The 23,447-nt window shown below is 44.7% G+C and overlaps 1 protein-coding gene across 1 annotated transcript in view; it reads left to right on the top strand.

The window, feature by feature from the left end:
- The window catches only part of APBB2 (amyloid beta precursor protein binding family B member 2), a 382,196-nt gene that overhangs the window by 248,636 nt on the left and 110,113 nt on the right, over positions 1-23,447 (top strand). The window contains exons 7-9 of the mRNA XM_047091376.1: positions 8,637-8,845; positions 18,881-18,966; positions 19,060-19,120. Coding sequence (XP_046947332.1) covers positions 8,637-8,845; positions 18,881-18,966; positions 19,060-19,120 — 356 coding nt within the window. The remainder of the gene's footprint in view (positions 1-8,636; positions 8,846-18,880; positions 18,967-19,059; positions 19,121-23,447) is intronic.

The following is a 23,447-nucleotide window of genomic DNA, read 5'->3' as shown; positions in this document are numbered from 1 at the left end:
GTGCTCCCAAAACTGTTAAGAATGTTATTGCAACTCTTAAAAGAAAGGCACCGCAGGAAAGTGCAGTTGAGTACAACGTGTAATTTTCCTAAGTCTGGGATAGACATTTCAGGGTCCCCGTCATGCCTTTGTAAATAAGTATCAAGAAATAGAAGAGTCCCTAAAACTTTTTGGTGAGCTTTCCTCCTCACTGTCTGGCAGGCTGGTGGGTCAGAATTCTGAAAGCTCACAGATTTGGGACATTTCGGGGCTTATTCCCTGGTATCCATGGTCATTGTTTTTGCCAGTTCCTTTAGCCGAGGACAGTTTGACGCCAGAGTCTAAGCAGCCTTCGTATACTGCTTGGACTCCCAGCAAATCTATAATAAGTGATGTAGTCCCAGAGCCCTGGTTCCTTGCTGTTGTCTCCAGAAGTTGGTGATGAAGCTGGAGGGGATCGAGAGTCTTGCTTGCTCTACTCTGACAAGGAAGTTCTGGGTCCAGAAGAAAATAAAGGGACTAAGTAAGGGGAGAGAGAGAGAGAGAGACAAGAAGAAAGGCAAAGGAAGCAGACCACCAGGTGATCAAAAAGAATTTCAGAGTTAAATTCAGATACAGTTCAATTCAAATCTTCTCAAAAGTTTGTGTTATGCCACTTTGCTTTTTCAAAACACCTGCATTAGTACCTGTTTGCACGAACCAAAAGAAATCCAAGAGGACTTTGCTTTTACTTAAAAGGGTAAAAACCGTATTCAGTGTTTGTTTTGCAGTGAGATGTTACAGGGGTGGCGTGCACCCCCAGCAGTGAGGGCGGCCCCACCAAGCTCCCTCCCAGGGACCTACGCTCAGCAACTCAGCACCCGTTCGCCACAGCATTGAGCTGTGTCTGTGAGCATCTGTGCTTTATCTTGATTTATTTTGTGCATCTGTTAGCAAGATGTGTCCTGGGGGATCAGAAAAGCCTAAGAGAGGTTATTTTTTGGGTCTGGGACCCCTCAAAATTTTTTCCATATAAATTAATGGTATTTGCTTCTTTTCTTAGCTTTATTGCCATTTTGGCCTTTGAAAGGTTTCATCTACTTCTGGATAGCGAGGGAAACGTGTAGTTCGTATTAAAGCATCTGCTCCTTCAGGAATAATATTGTTCAAGAGATAAGTTAGCAGCTGCAGCTTAGACTTTGGAAGAAAGAGTTTTTTTCTTGTTGAAGAATGGAAGCGTTGTGCAGAATACTCTTGATTTTAAAAACACAGGTTGCAAAAGACCTTCAAGAGTTCCTTTGCATAGAGGGAGAAAGCCTAGTCCTGGTGGCCTTGATCTTATCCTAGACCACTTAGCCCTGCCTGGAGCGATTTTTCTGTTACAGTGACAAGTTACATTCCCGTTGCTGGGATTGCTGTTCTCTTGTCTCTTCGCAAGTCTGGCCCTTTCTGGTTTAGGGATATATTGCTCCTCCGAGACCTCCCCAGACTGTCCTGTCCAAATAGCCCACTCCGTTCCCAGACACGGTTGATCACATGACCCAATTTGCTTCTTTTATTCATTACCATATTCTCAGCTTCTAGAAAAATAGTACTTGACGTTTATTGGAACCCCTCAATACGAAAGAGTGAGTGAGTAAGTGGATGGATGGATGGATGGATGGATGGATGGATGGATGAACATCCATTCACATTCCTAATTTTGTGGAACCAGGTGCCAGATGGAGTTGGATGGGGAAGAATTACTACTTTTTCTGTTTTCTTAGGCCAATGGTTCTTAAAAGCATGGTCCCAAACCACCATGGAGTCAGCATCACCTGGGAATTGCTGGAAATGCAGATTCTTAGGCCCTACCCCAGACCTGCTGAGCCAGAAACTCTGGGGTGATACCCAGTTGTTGCTTCTAGCAGGTTCTCCAGGTGACTCTGATGCTTGAGAACCACTGCCCCACGTCACCAGTGCAGGACAAGATCTATCTGATGACCCCATGCATCCCCAGCCCTAAAACAATGCCTGGCACAGAGTAGACCGGAAATATTTGTTGAATGAATTACTCCATCTGCCCTTTCCTGCTGGCCCCCTCACCCCATGCCTCGCACATCAAAGGCACTGGGTACACAAAGGTGGAGGAAGGGAGTGAGTGCCATTCTGAGGAACTGAGGGAAGCTTTTGTGCTCTGCACCGCAGACCTTGCCAAATTTAGAATCTCAGCTCATCCATTCCTCCTTCCTGTGGCCTCTGGAGCAGCAGAGGAAATTTCCAGCTGCTGCTGGATGCGAATTTGTTTTCATTTGACCCTTGGGCTCCTGCAAGTGAACCCCGGGGAGAGGATGATTAGAGTTGGGCTTACCTCACCTACATCTCCACGGGGAAAGGGTGTGGGGAGCGGGTCCCTGCGAAGAAGAAGCCAAAGTGGAGCCAGGCCCACAGCACAGGCACTGGCGCCTGAGGTGGCTGGAAGGGGCCGCCGGTCTTTGCTGCTCACAGATGGGCTCCTTGTTCCCACGCCAAGTATTGCTCTTGGCCCCAGGAGGCTCTCGGCACAAAGAAGGACTTTCTGGGGGCTCTCAGCCTTGCCATCTTATACTCTGACTTCCAGGCTCTGCTTCCAGAACAAAACCACAAACAACGAAGGGTCACAGAGCCACTTTGAAAGGACACCTGTGGCTTTCAGCTCTTACTGCTGAACTGTCCTGTTAGCTTGTGACAGTGCCTTCAGCGAGATGCAGTGGTGATCTGAAAGCCTCTTAGGCGCAAGATCCTGTACGGAGGGGAAGAGGGAAAATAGGTGGAATCTTAGTCTCTGCAGTGGGCCTGAGGTTGGAATTTGATCCTGAGGCTTCTGATGGGGAGGGGGCCAGCTGGAGTGGTTGTCCGGATTACTGAAAGCAGAATTAGGCACAAAAAGGAAGATCCTATGTAAAGACTACACTGGAAGTGTCCTCCAGTTGATGTACCCAGACAAGGGTGGCTCCAGGCGGGCTGAGGGCCAGCCCCTTGGGGCAGATCTTTGTGCTCAACTTATTAGCTGTTTGACCTTGGTCAGGTCAGCTGGCTGGTCTCCTAGCACCAGACTTGCAGCCATTGCGTTCTTTTCGTTTGTTTTCACCACTCTTTACAGCTTCTCCGTTCCCCCAAGCTGTCCATACTGGTTTCTCTCAGGTGGTGGCTGAAAAAGTAACTCCATCCAGACATAGGGACATAGTTTACCCCCTTGGCTTTAAACCAAGCAGCTGTCCTCCCTGAGCCTTAGAAAGGGGATTACAATAGTGTGTTCTTCATAGGGGAGCTGTGGAGACTCCACGAGCTCCTGCAGTAAAGAAGTTAAGAAAGGATCTGGGTACTTCAGCCTTCAATGCGTGTTGGGCCCCTTGTAACTTGTTCTCTTAACAGCAGTATTGTTCCTAGCTTTCAGAACCTCATGGCAGCACTAATGTCAGTTGGGTTTAAACCTTGAAAGGCCTGGATTCTTGTCCTGGTGTGCTAATAGTCCCTCCCTTGCCCTCGAGCGGGGATCGATGTGAGCATTAAATGTGGTAATGTGAAGATGTGCTTTACTTTATGGGTAGAGAACTTTTTTTTTTTTTTTTTTTTTTTTTTTTTGGTAATGAAGGGCCTAGACCCACGTGGGAGAAAAAATTCAGGAATCCTGCAAAACAAGGCAACTTTATTCATTTGGGGGTGGTTCGCGTTTGAGAGAAACCTAGGAAAAATTTAGTAAATCTGCTTTAAAGTAGACCACAGGGGACATGAATCTTTGTTTTTAAAATTATGAAATATTTACATTTTTCCTTCCACATTAATTGAGAGACAGACATTTGAAGAAAGAGGAGGTATGGCCGAAGGAGAACCCCGGCCAGCCAGGCCAGAAGCTCAGCAAGGCATGGTGGGTAGAGTCTGGTCTCCTCTGACCTGCCCAGGTCCTCAAAGTCCAGCCCTGCTAAGGGAGTCCGGTGACCTTCTCTCTAGAGAAAGGGTCACCGTAAGATTATCTTCTTTTATCTTTATTCTTTGAACCATGATGATCACATAGCCCCATAAATTCTATAGGGGGAATTTTCCTTTGGACATAGGAAAAATTTTTTTTATGGTGGGTTTGGTGAACTTAGTATATTATTATATTGTTGGCTTTGGAGACCTATGATGTATAATAATAGCAATAACAGTGAACATTTATGTGGTAAATATGCCTGTACTATGCCAACCTTTATTCTGAGTGTTTTATACAATGCCCAGTGATGCAGAGTAGACACTGTTTTGATCCCTATTTTACAGATAAGCATCTGAAGCCCAAAGAGATTGAGTAACTTGGCGGAGGTCGTTCAAATAATGAGCAGTTGAGCCAAAATACAAAGGCCCCGTACAGAGTTCACACTTGGTTGCATGCCAGGCTGCGTTCTGCCGTATTTAGAGTCTTTGCTGACTCCCCTGATTTCTAGTTTTACTGGAATATTTAAAAACACTCTTCAGGCTGGGCACCTGGGTGACTCAGTCGGTTAAGCATCTGACTTCGGCTCAGGTCATGATCTCACCGTTTGTGAGTTCAAGCCCTGCATCAGGCTGTGTGCTGACAGCTCGGAGCCTGGAGCCTGCTTCAGATTCTGTGTCTCCGTCTCTCTCTGCCCCTCCCCCACTCATTCTCTCTCTCTCTCTCTCTCTCTCTCTCTCTCTCTCTCTCTCTCTTTCTCAAAAATAAACATAAACATTTAAAAAATACTCTTCTAGGGGCGCCTGGGTGGCTCAGTCGGTTAAGCGTCTGACTTCGGCTCAGGTCGTGATCTCACGGTCCGTGAGTTCAAGTCCCGCGTCGGGCTCTGTGCTGACAGCTCGGAGCCTGGAGCCTGCTTTGGATTCTGTGTCTCCGTCTCTCTCTGCCCCTCCCCCACTCATTCTTTCTCTCTCTCTCTCTCTCTCTCTCTCTCTCTCTCTCTCTCTCTCTCTCTCAAAAATAAACATAAACATTTAAAAAATACTCTTCTAGGGGCGCCTGGGTGGCTCAGTCGGTTAAGCGTCCGACTTCGGCTCAGGTCGTGATCTCACGGTCCGTGAGTTCAAGTCCCGCGTCGGGCTCTGTGCTGACAGCTCGGAGCCTGGAGCCTGCTTTGGATTCTGTGTCTCCGTCTCTCTCTGCCCCTCCCCCACTCATTCTTTCTCTCTCTCTCTCTCTCTCTCTCTCTCTCTCTCTCTCAAAAATAAACATAAACATTAAAAAAATACTCTTCTAGCTTTCTATAGATTTCTCCATTTTAACTCTCCTATAAATCTTTCCTTAAGTCACCCCACTCCCTACCAACAGTTGGTCTGAGTTCCAATCCTGACGTTGGGTAACTGGGATGGAATCCTGTGGTTTGCTTTATGCTGGCCAGTGCTGAATGGATCTTCCTAAGGTTATTGTTCCACAGTGACTCACCCCAAAAGAAACGAGTTCTCCAGTATGGAGGTCTTTCAGTGTGTTCCCGCTGAAAACTAAGAATACCAAGACTTCAGAACTCTAAGCAGATCTGCCAAGAAGGGGCTTATGACAGACAACTCAGTGTGAGAAAACTGCTGAGAATCAGAAGGGCATTGAAACTATCAGCAACCATTTCCTTTCTGCAACATCAGCTCCTTTGTCTCCAGCAAAGCTACACAAAGTAATTTTCTGAGAATCAGAAAGGGTTGGAACTCTCTCCTCTAATCACCTGGTGTTTATAGATTTTTCCTATATTGATTTAGTCTGCGTGCCCTCCTTCATGCCACATGCACTATGGTACTCAACTATTTTAAGCTGCTTTGCAATATTTTGAATAATCTGTTGACAGAAGCAGCTTCTTGGGGTTTAGATGTCTTGGCCCCACTGTACTTTTGCTTTAGCTATGGTGTCAAACTTTATTTTAAGCAAAAACAAACAAACAAACAAAACCCTGATCTCTGTTTTCAAGGAAAATCGTACATGTAAGACCAGTAGTGGAAACTGATAAAAATGGTGCTGGTGTGGTCAGTAGGGCCTGGAGGGGTCTGGGATTCCACCTGCCTACACCACTGTCTTCCTCCCACTTTGATAAAAGTTGAAAACCACTGACCTGTTGAATAAGGTCCAAATACTTATTTAAGTGTGTACCTAATTTTATGTAGGAAAACGAAATTGGGGGCTAACAAGATTAAACAAAAGGAAATGTAATGAGGCCAAGGTGCCTCAGAATATTTCTTAGTGTTCCCTGTGGTACCTATCAATAAAAAAAAAAAAAAAAAAAAAAAAGAACCAAAATCTCAACTTAGAGTCTCTTGGCCACCAGCCCAGGACTCTTTCCAATTTGTCATATTATGTTTCCTTTTATCCATAAGAACATTCAGATACACCATCAAGGAAAGTAGACATTGCTATTCTTGGGGGTTGTGAAATTGCTCTGTTTTGTGAAACTGCACAGAACTGATTTCTTCAGAATTCTTCTTTTGCTAAGTTCCAATTCCCACCATTCAAAGACTTCATTCAGTCATTTATTTTCCCCTCCTTCTTAATTCTTCCTTCCTTCGTTCCTTCCATCCATCCCCCGTCTATCCATCCAACTCACTGTTATTGAACACCTGCCATTCTAGGTGTTGGGAATATGATGATGAACAAGACAGATATGATGTCTCTTTGCCCTCATTTAAGGGCTTACATCCCTTAAAACCCAGTGTGGGATGATGTGGAAGGGATTCTATACATGTTTCTGGAACTGTTAATAATACTGTCAATGTGCCGACCTCACTTCCTCTATCATAATCATTATCATCATCAATTTTTAGCACCAGAAGAAATCTCCTTTTTGTTTTAATTCCAACAAAATCTCAGCAGAGCCTCAGAATATAAACCAAATATAGGCAGGTAGGTCTGTTTGCAGACAGAAAAGCGCTAGGCAGCCCAGAGCCCTTCTGCTGCCTTCAAGGTTCTGGATAGACAGCCAAACCCAAAGGCCACTGATGTTGCTTTCTGTCCTTGGTCCAACATGATTCCATATTCTGAAGGTGGTATCCTGCCTATGTGCTTATGTCCCAACTGTAGAGACAACAAGGATAAATGTGTAAACTCAGACCCTCAGACCTCAAAAACCACAGAAATGGTAACTAGCAGCCTCTTTATGCCCTTTCAAGAGTTTCAAGCCGCAAAGCTTGGTTCCGTAAACCACTAGAATGGGACAAGGTTTTTCTCCCAACTTAATCCAGAGACCTGTGTATTTTATTTTTCCTGTCCCACTTGAGATGCTAAAAACAACCCCTATGCACCACTGAAAAGGAAACAGGACAAAGGAGTGTATACATGTTTGTTTCAAGTTGTTTCTGAAAATTTTAGTTAAGTTGAAATTATGTCATCATGCTTAATTTCCTGTAGGGGGAGGGGGAATGTCCATCATAATTTGAGACAAGTGGCAGTTTTGCCCCTGGCAGATTGAAATGAGAAAAGTGAATGCTGGGATGCCAAACCACCGCATGAATGCGCATCTGTGCCCATAGTCTTAATCAACCTCTTTGTTTGGTTCCTTTTTTCCTTGTTGTCGCTGTAACAGTCAGTGACGCCTGCCCACGTGATGCAATGGCATTTGCACAGAGCAAAGCCCACGTGCTTCTCCTCTGACGAGTGGCCCCATAGGTCTCATCCTTAGAAAAAAAGCAATCCTCAGATTTAAAGCACAAGTTTCTGAAGTTTCACTGCCTATACATGTACATATGTTGATACAGCTACCTGTGATTTCTCCACGGTGGCTCCTTCTTTATGGATTTCCTACTCTGCTTCCTTCTCTCTCCTCTTTTCTTGCCCACTCATTTCATATTCAACTCAAAGAAGGCCAAAATGAGATTTTAAAAAAGCAAATAATTATCCAGTAAACTGGTAAAATATTGATACAGGCCAGGGATCGCTGAAATTGCCCAACATGTGTATTTTACTCCCCCTGCTATACACATACTCCCCCTGCTATACACATACATAATATAACACATTATTATTTTTTTTAATTTGAATGCCTTTGGACTTCGCACATGCTTTCCATTTCGCCACAGTCCCCACCATTCTCTGTCATATTTCACACTCACCCTCCTTCATGACCTGTTTTTATAGTCGGTCTGGTCCCTTCTTGAATTCCAGGGATTTTCTAGTCTGCCTTCCTTAGGAATCTTCTGTGCGCAATTTCGAATTGTAGAGTGTTAGAAAAGACACTGCTACTTTGTAGATGTGGACAGTCAAATGGGAGGAGTTGTAAAAGCAAAGCTATAAATACAGTACTCATTTATGGAAAGTGATTAAAGAAAAGAAGAGTTCCACCCATTGCTGAAAATGGTATAAGATGCCAACCAGTAAATCTTCCTGATTTATAAAGGAGTCAGTAGATTTTGCCTGTAACCTTGCAAATTTTGCTTGGGTCGTTGATTTCAGCTAATGGAGCTTTTAAGTTGTTCACAGGAGTCTTGAAGCTGTAAGATGACTTGATGACGGGTCCTTAATGTCTGTATTCTCAAGTGTCCATCTTCTTTTCCAGTTCTTCTCTTGTTTCTTTCCATTATCGTCCCCTTTACCATACTCTGTGTCCATAGGATGTCTTTAGTTCTCATTAGTGCTGTGGACGCATCTGCCTGTGGGATTCTCCAAACTCTTAGGGGTGAAATTGGAATACTGTAATTGTTTCGCTTTTAATAAAACCCTCTTATTTTCCATTTCCCAGCAGATATATGGAGTGATCACTCCTTTCAGACTGATCCGGATTTGCCGCCTGGCTGGAAGAGAATCATTGACGTCGCTGGGACCTATTATTGGCACATACCAACAGGGACCACTCAGTGGGAGCGCCCTGTCTCCACCCCCGCAGATCTCCATGGTTCTAGAAAAGGGTCACTTAGTTCTGTAACGCCATCTCCTACCCCAGAGCACGAGGTAAAATGGAGTATCTTTTTAACAGCTTAGTAGAGTGGATGTTACTTGTGATTTCTCTTTAGACTTGTTGCTTCTGCCCCAACAGGTCATCAAGGTAAGGTTTTTGATTATCATGCATGCTGCATTTGAAACCGCAGAAATGCTTCCTCTTAGTGTAAATAGCGTTAATACCATCTTTCAGGGATGTTTTCATTTTTTGGTGGCTTTTGGTTTCTTGAAACAGCATTCTAGGTACAGAAAGTTAAGAGAGGCTGATTAATGAGAAGTGATTAAGATTCCCTGAGGCTCACTGAGGCAATACTTTACTCTGTAGGTGCCATTGCATGGCGCTGCCCCATAAAATATTTACACACAGAAGGACGTCTCTTGGCCAGACGTGTTATAATTACTGCATATCTTATTAGCCTTGGGTCCTTTTGGTTGCATGGAGGGGATGTCTGCAGGAATAACCCTTGAGAGCCTTCAAATGCTTGATTTCTATTTTTTTAAAGGATCTGTTTATTTAGCAGAAGTGATGTTATTTTAGACATAAATAGCAGCATAAATTTCTGCTCTCCATGAGGAAGAAATATGATGTTTAAACAAAGAATTGCGGCTTGAAAAAATTCCACGTGGTATTTATTAACACAAAGATTCTTGCAGCTAACCTTTGTGAATCCTGATAACTGAGTATTCAAGAGAATTGCAGTTGGAAAAGGTCACTATTAAGTAATGGCTTTTTTCAGCAAAGTAGTTGGATCCCTAACACACAGGCATTTCTGCCTGCCTGACCACAGTCTTCTGTTTTTTCAACAACCCATTTTCCTTTACTTTGAGGACACAGAGGGCATCTAACCTGCATCTCTCACCTGCAAGACTCCTCTCCATATTTGCAACTATTATCACCCTTCTTGTCATGAAAGTAGACAGTATCTTGTTTCTTACATCTGTGGTTCTTTATTTTGTCTTCTCTGGGAGGCAGTGAGATCTACATTCCAATCACATGCCTGCTCTTACAGGGCTTCAGCACCTCACTTACCCTGCCTAGGCCCCATATTCTCCATTTTTCTTTCTTTTTTTTTTTTTAAAGTTTATTTTTTTATTTTGAGAGAGAGAGGGGGAGAGAAAGAATCCCAAGCAGCCTCCGTGCTGTCAGCACAGAGCCCGGTGCAGGGCTTGATGTCATGGACCATGAGATCATGACCTGAGCCAAAACCAAGAGTCAGACAAATGCTTTATGCTTAACGGACTGAGCCAGCCAGGCACCCCTCTCCATCTTTCAAGCGATGGGTTGGGGTGAGCTCTACTCACGGTGATAGCCAAGGGCCTTGGTTTGTTGGAACTTGACACTGATAGGCACATGCTTCAGTATTACTGAACCACATAGGATTTTGTTGCTAATCACTGGATGACTTTATTGAGGCATAATGTTCCTATTCACTGAGCAAATTCCATTCATTTACTCATCTTGTGTTAGGTTTGCTGGGGGATAAAGATGAGCCTCAAAGAGCTTAGCATGAAGTGGAGTCCTTCTCCTGTCTCAGTCTAATTGCGTCTTGGCATTTGTCCCTGGACCATCAAGTGGCCTCCCAGAAGCGGAGCCAGCCAGGACACAGCCTCTGCTCACTAAGAGCAGACATCCTCTCTCTTTCTTTCCTGTACCTCTTTTCTCTTTGCATCTTTGTTAGAATCTCTTTCTCCATTCCAGGTCTTCATTCCCCTATTACAACCCTTTAACCATCTTCACCACATGGGGGTGCCCTATGGCGGGGGGGGGGGGCGGGGGGGAGTGTCAGGGTGGGAAAGAATCAGCTGATCCCAGTATCCACACATTACAAACAGGGAAGCTGAAGTGCAGAGAGGTCCGTGACTGGTGGCGCCATTGGATCTAGAACTCAGAGATGCTGAATGCTCCTGAATCCTAGGCCATAGTTGTTCTCGCTCAGCCTCCTTGGCTTTAGGATCTCAGCCTACTGCGCTTTCTCATTGTCCCAGAGGTTAGATTGACCTCACTTTGACATGTCCCTTTCGTCCAGTGAACCTCTTGTCCTCCCTCCATGCAAGAGATGAAGCTCTTGAAGCCTGCCTCCTGAGACCAAGGTGTGGGTGTGGTAAAGTCAAAGGAGGACATCCCAAGTTTCTGTGACTTGAATTTTTTATTTCTTCAACTAATATGGCAGAATTTTGTTTCCACGTTTTCTACAGAAACTCTTGGGAAGCATGCATCACAGATAGGCAGCGAACCCTCGGGAAGATTACCAGGTAGCAGAGTTCACCTCTAATCCCTGGGCCTCCTTCTGATGCCCACATATGCCTGTTCTTCCTCTGTCTACACCTGCTTCCCATTCCCATCCTAGCTATTGCTCAGGGCCCCTTCCCAGGCTCAGATTGTGTCCCATGGCTCCTGCTTCCTGCTTCCTCTCCTAGAGTTTAATGTTTCCCTAATGTATCCACAGCACTCAGCCTCCCTGCTGCTATTCATGATTTATTGTGGTTTTCAGTGTATTTTCATAAGTGTCATTTCATTTGTTCCCCTCAAGATGGAGAAGACCGCTGATATATTCCTTATTTAAGAAAAGAGTTGGGGTGCCTGGGTGTCTCGGTCGGTTAAGCATCTGACTTTGGCTCAGGTCATGATCTCACAGTTCGTGGGATTGAGCCCTGTGTCAGGTTCTGTGCTGACAGCTCAGAGCCTGGAGCCTGCTTCGGATTCAATGTCTCCCCCTCTCCCTACCCCTCCCCTGCTCATGCTCTCTTTCTCTCTCTCTCTCTCTCTCAAAAATAAATAAACGTTAAAAAATTTAAAAAAGAAGAAGAAGAAGAAGAAGAAGAAGAAGAAGAAGAAGAAGAAAAAGAAAAGAGTTAATTGAGGGCACCTAGGTGGCTCAGTTGGTCAAACCTCTGACTCTCAATTTCGGCTCAGGTCATGATCTCACAGTTCCGGAGTTCAAGCTCCACATCGGAATCAGGCTCTGTACCGACAGTATGGAGCCTGCTTGTGATTCTCTTTCTCCCTCTCTGTCTGCCTCTCTCTCTATCTCTGTCTCTCACTTTCTCTCTCTCTCTCTCTCTCTCAAAACAAATAAATAAATAAAAGAGTTAACCAAAGTTCAGTGAGCTCAGTAGCCATGCAGCTGGGGTAGGATGGGCATGTGCCTAGCTCTCTGACTTTAGATATTATGCTCTGCCCCCAGTAGTGTGTCAATTTCCACCTTGCTGTTGGTCTCATTCCTCTCTTCTGCTGTTAACCATGCCATTGTGTCAACCCTTATCCCTCCAAGGCAGTTTGTTAACAGATGTGTCATTTTAAGTTTGAGAGAGAGAGCCACGCCCCTCCAGCACTTGAACAGATCAGTGGAATAGATTTTCTTCAGATCAGCCTTTCAGTTGTTGACTTCATACACATTTCCCTCCTGTGCGTGAGGCCGTTAAGCAAAAGAACTGAGCACATTTAAAAGGCAGTAAATTAAAATCACAGAAGCAAAGGTATGAACAGGTAGAGAGAGGAGGAGGGGGAGTTGGGGACAAACCCAGCCTGCCATATACCCGGGACGTGCAGGCGCTGACACGGATGTTAAACCAGAGGCACTAAGGGTAATGGAGTGTTCATGGTGCCGAGCTCATGGCTTATCTCACGACTCCTCGTAAAACCCTCTGCAGCTGGTACTGTAGTTGTCACTGACTTTTTACATTTGACAACACTAAGTGAGGTGAAGCTTGCCCGAGGCCACACACCGAACGGGGGTGGAGCCAGGCTCAAATGAAGATCCACCGACCCCCAACCTACCCCAGGCTTCACTGTACCGTTTACAGGAGACTTGGCAAATCTCAAATCTCAGCCCAAGGGAGGGCCACGTCAGGAGCAGAGCCTGCTAGAAAATGACTTCTCTTGATAACATTGTCTCAGGTGCTAATGACAGTGGAAGAGAAATGATTATTTCTCTGACACCGTTTCTTTGATCCCTAAATAGAATCTATTTCAACTAATTTGGAACCACAAGAGAAAGCAAAATGTTAAGGATGAGAAGAAACTTGTAATATGTCGTGTTAGAAATGCATATTTTATTCAGCTTTTCCCCGAGCTCGTTTAAAAAAAAACAACAACAAAAAACTACAAGTTGGTGCCAAATCTGTTGACTCTGCTTCACAAAAGTTTAGGACTGAAGGCTTCCGTACAGTTTGCAAATTTTACATTTCACATTCCAAAGTTCACCAGGGAAGTGTCAAGCACAGTGGATAATATTTCCTCTGCGCATGCCAGCAGTATTTTCTGAAGTTTGTAAATGGCTCAGGAAGCATTTGCTATTGAAATTTGGCCCACAGTAGTCTCCCTGCAGTCCACTGATTTGTTCCAAATTCCTTGGATGTTGAATTTTAGAGAGAAGAGGGAGCCACACAAAATATTTGTATGAATAACTGTTGGCCTGTAGGCAAGTCTCGCCTTTCAGCGTTTTCAACTGAAGGCGTTTCCTGGTTCCTTAAACAGGATGGAGGAGAAAGTGGGTCTGAAGCAAGGGAAGGTGGAATTGTTTCTCAGAACTGTGATCTTTTCTTGATCACAATTCGCTCTGTTCTTGCTGCATCGCTCGTGGTGTTTGTCAGGGCCCTGAGCAGCTCACCCCCTGAGAGGGGAAAATCCGCATATTACATTAGAACTGTGGAATTTCTTCTACACTTAGAAATAAGATGAAAACACAAAGGAGCTATTCTGGCATCTTTTTACTGAGCTTCTTGACCCGATCAAGTAATCGTGACTGGCAAGAATCCTCGAGAAGGGCCTCGTCAGTGCTTTTTTGTTTGTTTGTTTTTAATGTCTTATTTATTTTTGAGAGAAAGTTGGGGAGAGGCAGAGAGGGAGACACAGAATCCAAAGCGGGCTGCGAGCTGTCCAGCACAAACCCCGATGCAGAGCTCGAACTCACGAACCATGAGATCATGACCTGAGTTGAAGTTGGACACCTAACCGACTGAGCTAACCAGGCACTCCCATGGCAGTATTTCTGAGCCTGTGAGCCTGTGGGTCAAGGATTGTGACCAAGGTGACCTCTGAGGCTTGTAGGACATTTTGATTCCTTGGTCCTACCCCAGGCCACTGAGCTAGACCCTCTAGGGGTGGGACCTGGAAATCTGCCTTTATCATAAGCTTTCCAGGTGATTTTGTGCCGAGTAAGTACAAGAGCTGGCACTCTGGTGAAGCTCGTCTCCCTGTCTTGGTTTATATGTTACCTCCTCTCTGGACTCACCCTACTTCTCCTGGGAATTACTGCGCTCATCCCTGAACTTTTTTTGAAAGCCCTTTATTCCATCGGGTCTTTTTGTAGTATTATTAACTGGTGGCATGTCAGTCTCCCTCCTTGGGGCGGGGGGGTCAAGGCCTGTCCCCCTCATTTTGTGTCCTCAGCACCTGGCATAGGGTTCGTACAGGGTGATATTCATTAAATGTTGGCTGAATGAAGGAATAAACCAGTTTCATAGCTGAGGGAGCTCTTAGTTGACTTACTGTCGCAGCAAAGCCAGTACTAGTGTCCCCGGGCTCCTGATGCTCCCCTAGCTCACAGACACTAATTTAGTTCCTCAGGCATTTGTCGGTCTGTTTGCTAGTTTGACTCTCTCTCTCTCTCTCTCTCTTTTTTTTTTTTTTTTTACTTCTCTGGGTTATGTTTGTGTGATAAACCGTCACTCTATTCTTCTGAAACAGTGTCACATCCAACAAAACACAGAAAGCATTTTAAAAAGAAGTTTAAAATATGCACATATATATGAATTTAGTGCTCATTAACATCGCCTGGACTGTTCCTTCGTGTTCCAAGATTAAGGTGCTCTGTCTTTTATCATCAAGGCCACACATACAGAGGCTCAAGTCGTGGCAAAAGAGGATGAAGAAGCATAATTCATTAACACTTTGTCGTCCATAGGTCCCCAAACTTTTTATACTTACAAATGGCCTTATTTTTTTTCCTCCATGGAAAAGAGAAGAAGATACGGAAACTGTCACCTTGGGCACCTTCGGGCAGCCAGTCCCTGTGCTAATTGCTAGTGTTCTTAATCTCAGTTTGCCCACACTCTGATGGTGAGGTCCTCTTAGCCCTATTTCATAGACAAGGAGCTGAAGTCACAAAGCAGATGAGAGCAGAGGCAGGGTTTGAATGCGGGCTTTGCTGCAGAACTTCTGAAGTGCCCGTGGAGGTGATGATTCTACCTTCCATCAAAGTCACTACAGAATGTTCGTTCTTTTGCTTTGCTCTCTGCCTGGTTCTTGGCAGGTTCACCTTCCGTGTTTGCTCTCCAGCTTACATTTTGATACCACTTCTTAGAGGCTTTCTCTACCCCCTCGAACATCCTCAAGAACATGATGTGAGCTTGCTTCCAGCAGAAGAGCAGGGCAGCCTTCCTGTTTGACTTGTGGACTTGCTTTCTAAGATCTCAGAAGAGAAATCAGGAAGCAGAAAACTCTCAGTAGTCAAGGTATACAATTGGATTCCCTTCGTGGGTGCACCCTCACACAGATTCTGCTGTGTGGCCGTGAATGGCACCATGCTGAAAGGTCATGGAGGGTCATGATAAGCACCATGTTCCAGGGGCTGGGTCAGTCATCAGGGACACACTGCCTCTGAGGAGCTGAGAGGCTCCACAGCTCTCCTAGAATTCAGCATGGTCACTTCGATCAGGATAAGGGGTACTTCACCTGGTCAAGGTCGAGAGAAGCACCCGGAGAAACACCTATAACTGGCACCAGAACACCACTGTGCCAAGACTTAGCTGCATCACCTGCAAGATTATTAGCTGGGGGGACATTGCTCATGGAAAATGATCTCTGTTCTTCCTTCACTGGCCTTTCCCCTGTCAGTCTTGTCCTTCCTAAGGCAAATTGCCCACCTGCCTTTCCCTCTGTGTTTTTCTCTTTGTCTCATCCTTTCTTTCACCTCTCACTCCCACCATGCAGACTGCAGACCGGGATGGCTGCAGACTTTCTGTAGAACCAAACAAGTTCTTTGGGTTGTTTTCTTTAAAAAAAATTATTAGCTACAGTGGTGTATTCTCTCTGTAAAAAATTAGATGAGGGGCCCCTGGGTGGCTCAGTCGGTTAAGCATCCAACTTCGGCTCAGGTCATGATCTCATGGTTCATGAGTTCGAGCCCCATGTCAGGCTCTGTGCTGACAGCTCAGAGCCTGGAGCCTGCTTGGGATTCTGTGCCTCCCTCTGTCTCTGCCCCTCCCCCACTCATCCTCTGTCTCTCTCAAAAATAAATAAACATTTTTTAAAAATTAGATGAATAGAATATGTAGTTCTTAAAATTCAAGACAGATGGTTTTTATCTTTTGTTGCCCTTGATTTTAAAAAAGGAAAATTACGGTCACTTATATAGGGAAGAGAATTTCTAAAAATGAGGGTTTTTTAATATAGGAGGGAAAAGGGTCTTTTGTCCTAGTCATAACATGTTAGTCCTTACTGAGTTTTGTACTAAAGGGTTTCTTTAATGGTACCCATGTTATTTTAGCTTTTGAAAAATTGCTGTATACGACCTTTGTTTACTTAAATCTGCAAAAGGTGATTTTTGGAAATTTGCCAGCTGACTCATGTCTCCGTAGCATAAGAGCTGGATTCATACAGTCTTAGAATTATAATCAACCTTTATGTTATAGGGACCCAACATCCAAAGGGTAAATACATTTAAAAAAAATTGTTAAACCATACACACATACAGAGAACTATTTTAATTAAATGCCAAAGATTCTTCTGAATACTTGTTTTGCAAAATACTCTTTATTTCTAGTCCCACACAGTGTCTGTTGAGGATAATTTGATTTCGGATTCCTTTTATCAGACACCCACTCTTTTTTTTTTTTTCCTACAAGAACATAATTACCTGGAGTCTTACTAATTCACCATCTGATATCCTTTTTCAACATTCAACGGAAGTGAAAAACAAATATTGCTCACATGTAAACAGTGATGATGATTTGGGATCAAATAGGCTTGTTTTCCTTTAAAAAAAAAAAAAAGAAATTCTAGCTCAGAATTCTTGGTATTTCACATCCTTATCATGAGTACCCCTGCAATGGTGATTCAAAACCTTTCTTGGTTACTGGCCCCTCTGCAGATAATGAGAAAAATTGAGGATCTTCTCCCCTAGGAAACACACATACACAAAACCCCACCCTGATTTCAGGGGGTTCACAGGTCACCTCAGCTGTGTTATTAATTTTCTCAGCAGTGGAAACTGGATGCTGCTTTTGGGGATGGAGGAAGGACAGAGGCAAAGGGTGAGGCAGCATTCCTGCTCTTTTGCTCAACGAAAGACAGATGATTGTTTAAAAAGAAAATATAGTGATCTAAGTCCTACTTTATTTGGAAAACCTGCAGTTCAGATGCTTAGTCCAAAAAGGAGAGTGACAGTGATAGCAGCTGTGCAATAGTGATGACAGATTTGTATTTGCAGTGCCTCTGCTCTCGTTGAGTCCCATGGAGTTGACTGAACACCTCTTTCAACACCTGGCTCGTTTGAACTTAGCTGCTTTGGCTTTGAGGGGGTGTCAAAATCAGACTAATGTCATGAGCAGAAATTAGGGGTCGCTATTCCCTTCTCATTTTCAAAGAACCTTAGTTGAAGGGACTTGGGTGGAAAGTCTCCATGGTTGATTTATCATCCAAGAAGAGAGGTTATGGGCCTGACACATCAGTGGAACAGCTACACAAGGCTGTCCCTGGGTTTTGTGTGCTTCGTTTATTTCCCCAAATGTTAGATGAAAAATATTTGAATATTCACTCAATATAGAAGAAACGAAAAAGACCACAAACAACATTGCCTGTCGCCTGAGGTGAATGGAAAGGGGTATTTAGAGTCAAAAATCTATCGCAAGCGTTCTCCCAACAAGGCAAGGCTTGGTGCTTTGCTCTGCGATTATGTTTACAGAATCCTTACGTGATCAAATACTAATTCATGAAGAAGCTTGTGTGGCAAAGAAGCAGAGCTTTTGATGAATTTGAAGAGTTTACATTAGGTTGTGTAGAGCTATTTTTTGTCAGGTTAAATCTCGGCAGATGTGGCCGTCGGGCTGTGTTTTCTTATATCCCTCTTTCCCTCTCATTGTCCTCCTTTTTTCTTTTATGTGAAAATAATTTGAGCCCCAGCTTTTCATGCCCTTGGCCCTGGACATTCCCCAGTTTTCAGATGTGCACATCGACAGGCACCATCCCTAATTCCACCCCCACCTCAAGAAGACAGTTCTGTTTGGTTACCGGAAGAGAGAAGGTTTTCTGTGGAATTAGGTGCACTAGGCATTTAGTATTTGACAGCATATTGTGTGGTTTTAAGGCCACGTGTGGAAGACCACTCACTGCTAATAGTGTTCAGTCGTTTGCCGTGGTAAGTAATGCACACTGCATCTCTATCCTCCTTGCTCTAGGCTGCAGGTGATAATCTAGACCTAGAGCCGGCTAACAAGCTGCTGGTAGAGTGAATTTGTTCCCTAACCCATCCTGTGAATATCAATGCTAACAACGGTGTCTTGTGTTTTTTTTTTTCTTTTCTTCTTTCCTTTTTTTTTTTTTTTTTTAAATCAATGTGCTTTTTCCTATGTGAATAATTATATGTCTAGAAACAGCCATGGAGTGATTTTGCTGTTCTGAATGGGGGAAAGATTAATAGTGACATTTGGAAGGCAAGTATATTGTCAGATTCTAGATCATTTAATATTTCGTCCTTTTTGCATGGCTGTGGCTGTATCTTTTTCTTCTTCATGAATATCATCCATTCTGCAGGGACGCAGTGATGGGGCTTCTTGCTAGGGATGTCCAGCTCACACACATGTTGCCTTTATTTAATGTGTCCCGTTGTGAATGACGGCAAGCCGGTTGCCCCAGGCTCCCCGTTGTCTTGTACGAACCGGGGCTTGCACCGAGCCAGCACCCAGCGGTCCTTGCATGCCCTCTCCTGCCTAAGCTCACATACACTCTCTGCCTCATGCCGGGAGGACTCTTCTCCCCTTTGATATTTGAGGCCACGTCACGGGCCTTCCCCCTTTCTCCATTAACAGGGGTCTATTTTCCTCTAGGATTTGCATGCAGCTACAGTTAACCCGGACCCCAGTTTAAAAGAGTTTGAAGGAGCGACACTCCGCTATGCATCTTTGAAACTCAGGTAGGACATCGGCAGGACCTGCCGCCATGCGTGGCTTCGTGCGGCTGGAGTTTGCATAGAATTCTAAGTCCAGTTTTCTGTTTTTCTCTCTAGAAATGCCCCCCATGCTGATGACGACGATTCCTGCAGTATCAATAGTGACCCAGAAGCCAAGGTTCGTACGAAACCCGCTTTTCAGCAGCCAGGTTATATTCTTGCAGCAAAGTAACGACTTTGGAAATGGCTCGGTTTTTATAAACGATCAACCCAGAGCCACCTACGATGTAATTATTCCTCAATCCTCTCTCTTTCCAAATCTCCAACACTTAAAATAAATCCCCAGGAGAAGTTAGGCTTGGGAGGGTCTCCATGATTGTCGAGACTCTGCCTGCATCTCACTGCATCGGCTCTTTGCACAATGTAGTAGGTTGAAATTATTGTTCGGACAGGTGGGCTTCAGAAGCCTTTAGAGACAAAGCAGGTTCTGCCTTGCAGAACAACGGGAGGCTGACAGATGGGACAGGACTCCTCGTGCCCGCCTCTCCCAGGACAGCCTCACACCTTTGCTGTCATTTTCGTAAACACAGGCCTGATTTATGGTAGAAAACGAGAGTAAACTTTTGCTTCTGGACCTTTGGTGGGGCACCAGCAAGGCCACCATGGGCGTATGGCCAGTGCAATTGCACGAGGTCCCATGCCTGGGGTTTAATGCTGTGTGGTCACCATCTTGAAATTCTTAATCATTTTATCTTTGACTTTGCATTTTTGTAAGTGAAGTCCAACAGGGTCGTGGAGCATGCCCCAGGAAGTTGGAGCTTTGGTTTATGCATAGTCCTGCCACCTCCCTACCTCCCTGAGAGGTTCTCAACTGCCTGTTCCCCCTCTCCTTGACACCTCGGGCCTTGGCAAACATCCTCACACCTGCTTCTGTACAACAGTTACTGGTGCCTTCCATTCCAGTAGGGGCCTGTGAACATGGGGAGGGTTTGCCTTGGGGACACATGCCCCCGTGGCATCTTGAAAAGGGGTGAGAGAGTGGCCTGCCCAGTGCAGGCTGACAGCACAGAGGTGTGTCCCGTAGGGGTGAGGCCCTGCCTGTCCACAGTCTAAGCACTAGTGTGCTTGGCACGGATGTCACCATACCCTTGGGGGTCACCTGTCTGCTGTGGGTCACGGTCATGGGAAGAGGGGATTCCCTGTTCCTGGGCAGGGCATGGAGCATCGGCCCAGCAGCTGGTGGGATGGGGGAAGCCCAGAAGGTGATGGTTTGTGGGGGCGTGCAGGGCCCTGGGGCACCTGCGAGCGCCTACACTTAACCCTGCACGTATCCCTTTGCCCAAGGGAACATGACTTCAAATACCAAGTAAAAAACACCATAATGAGCAAAGAGAGAGAATGCACAAGAAAGGAAACAGTTTTGTTTCAGTACTTTTTACAGCATTTTCTTCCTGCCTTTTGAACAGGGGCTCTGCATTTTCATTCTTCATATTTCATTTCCATTTGCAAGCTGGTCCTGGATATTTTTTCTGAGTCCCAAAGCAGATCTGTATCTATGAATAAAACAGCAAATAAGTTCCCTTAGTAGTCGTTACATGGGAGACACCACGCAGTTTGAAAACGTTGACTCCTTTGCTGCCATATCGCCATCAATGCTGCGCGAGTCAGGACTCGCAGCGGAAGCCTCCGCCGATCCTGGTCTGCTCAGCTTCATGCTAAGCACGGTCTCCTAGGATGAAGGCCATTCCAGAGCAAGTGGCATTCTGAACAAGTCCTTGGGCTGCTGCTGACATGCTGGCCTTTTAAAGATAAATTCTGTGGCAGGGAGCAGATGCAGTAAAACAGGAAGACGGGCTGGGAATAATTTGCTTTGCTACCAGGTGTTTTACAAGGCTTATCAGCAAAGGCTGGACAGGAGGGGCAGTGGGCAGCCCCATCTCCCTCTGCCCTGAAGGGCTGGGGAGTGATGTCCTGGGAAATAGAGCGGGCGGGAAGGGGGATGCCCCGGAGGAAGATGGGATTGGTACCAGGAACAGGAGGCCAGGTTGAAATATTACCCAAGTTGTGCTTTCCCTTTTTTTTTTTTTAATTTTTTTTTTTAACGTTTTTATTTATTTTTGAGACAGAGAGAGACAGAGCATGAACGGGGAGGGGCAGAGAGAGAGGGAGACACAGAATCGGAAGCAGGCTCCAGGCTCTGAGCCATCAGCACAGAGCCCGACGCGGGGCTCGAACCCACGGACCGCGAGATCGTGACCTGAGCTGAAGTCGGACGCTTAACCGACTGAGCCACCCAGGCGCCCCAGTGTGCTTTCCCTTTTTACCTCTCAGGGGTACTGTTCACTGCATTCTTTGTCTGCCACCTTGCTAGTGCCCATGTCGCTTCCAACGCCTGTTGTGAATTTGTTCGTGTTTGTAAGGAGGCTTAGTTTTGTCATAACTCGCCTGAGTTTGAAACAGAGAAGTACATGTGTTGTATTTATTTTAATGTATTTTAAGTTTATTTATGTATTTTGAGAGAGAGACAGAGACAGAGACCGAGAGACAGAGCATAAGTGGGGGAAGAATAGAGAGGGGGAGAGAGAGAATCCCAAGCAGGCTCTGCATTGACAGCACAGAGCCCGATGTGGGGCTCGAACTCACAAACCACATGATCATGACCTGAGCTGAAATCAAGAATGAGACATTTAACTGACTGAGCCACTGTGCCTCCTGTATTATTTACTTTATACCCTACTTTGTTCTATATAAGATCTTAGAAGACTTATGAGAACAAAAGCTTTCTTTTTTAAACCACAGAAAATATAAAAGAATAATTAATAAATCTGTCTGTACTGGGACAACAGACAAGAGTCAGAAAAGATTAGGGCAAAGAAAGAAACATGACTTTTCAGATCATGGAACTCTGCACAGTAATGGAGATTGACCTGCAGGTTTATTTTTGTGCCTCTAGGTGATCATTTACATCAAGGATTCTTAGGGTGAATGGCACAAATCCCTGGAAGGACAACTCAGAATCCTAAAAAGATGTTCACAAACTATACGTGCTTCTGACTAACCTCACCCTCCCTAGATCCTGAAGGTCCTTGTGCTGTAGAAAGCCACTGTCATTGTTGAGGACTTAGAGGACATTGGGAGGGCAAAGGGTTTTAGAACCCTACAATATATGAATCACACTATGCATGAGGCAAAAGCCTCTCAGTTCATTGCGGTATGTAATGGATTTTCTAGGGCTTCTTTATAAAGTAACTATAAAAATGAATATTGAGTGTTAACTTTTTGCCAGGCATTGTCCTAAAGACTTTGATTCTCATCCACAGAAAAATTCAGTGGGCTAAGTATCATTATCTCTAGATTGCAGATGAGGAAACTGAGGCATAGAAAGTTAAAGAGCTAGAAAGTAAATAGAGTCAAGATCTGAATCCAGGCCATTTAGCTACAGAGCCCACACTTACTAGACTTTGTATAGAGAAAATTCCTTATACATTGCATATTTGAAAGTTGGTAAGAGAATAGATCTTAAAAGTCCTCATCACAAGAAAAAAACTTTTGTATGTATGGTGATGGATGTTAACTAGACTTATTGTGGTGATCATTTTGCAACATACACAAATGTTGAATCATTCTGTTGTACACTTGAAACTTATAATGCTGTATATCAATTATACCTCAATTAAAAAAAAAAATTCTCACTTGGAGCTGTATTTAGGGGCAACCACCAAATGATGTGTCCTCAACAATATTCCAACTCTATGTGGATACGTAGAAATTTGGATTTTGTCAGTTGGTATGTCACAGCATTAGTCACTGGAAGCAAAGGATAAACACCCAAGCAAAACTCATTTCAAGTAAATTGAAAGATTTACTTGATTATAACAGTAATTATAAGAAGATTATAACAGTGTGGACGGAAGATTGTAACAGTGTGGACCAGCTTGCAGCTTGCTGGTCTGACTTGAGGCAGTGATGAACTGTACTCTAGAAGTGGAAGGGATAGGCTGCAGGGTTTTCAGACCATCCCTTAATAGCAAACTTTCAACTAGGCTTACGGTCAAGGTTGGACCTAGATCAGGAGTGGAGATAGGCTGCGTTGCTGGTGATTGGCAGATCCGCACACTTTCATTCACCATGCAGATGGCAGGACTGACCTCCCTTAGAGGAAATTGAGGAGTCTGGCTGTGCTTCCCTTCTGGATGCATGGTCACCACCCCCTAAGGGAAGTGAGTGAGGGAAGCCCTGCAGAGCAGGCCAAGCTGTTCTTTTCAGAATTACAACTATATATATATATGTAATATATATATGTATACACACACACACACACAATTTATTGTCAAGTTGGCTGACATACAGTGTATACAGTGTGCTCTTGGTTTTGGGGGTAGATTCCCGTGATTCATCGCTTACATACAACACCCAGTGCTCATCCCAACAAGTGCCCTCCTCAATGCCCATCACCCGTTTTCCCCTCTCCCCGCCCCCCCCCCCCATCAACCCTCAGTTTGTTC

Source organism: Lynx rufus, unplaced genomic scaffold (assembly GCF_022079265.1).
Source record: "Lynx rufus isolate CCGP_SWC_20201006 ecotype Redwood Valley unplaced genomic scaffold, mLynRuf1.p SCAF_3, whole genome shotgun sequence".
Lineage (NCBI taxonomy): Eukaryota > Metazoa > Chordata > Mammalia > Carnivora > Felidae > Lynx > Lynx rufus.
The sequence above is the reverse complement of the archived record's forward strand: the minus strand, read 5'-3'. Positions and strand labels throughout refer to the sequence as shown.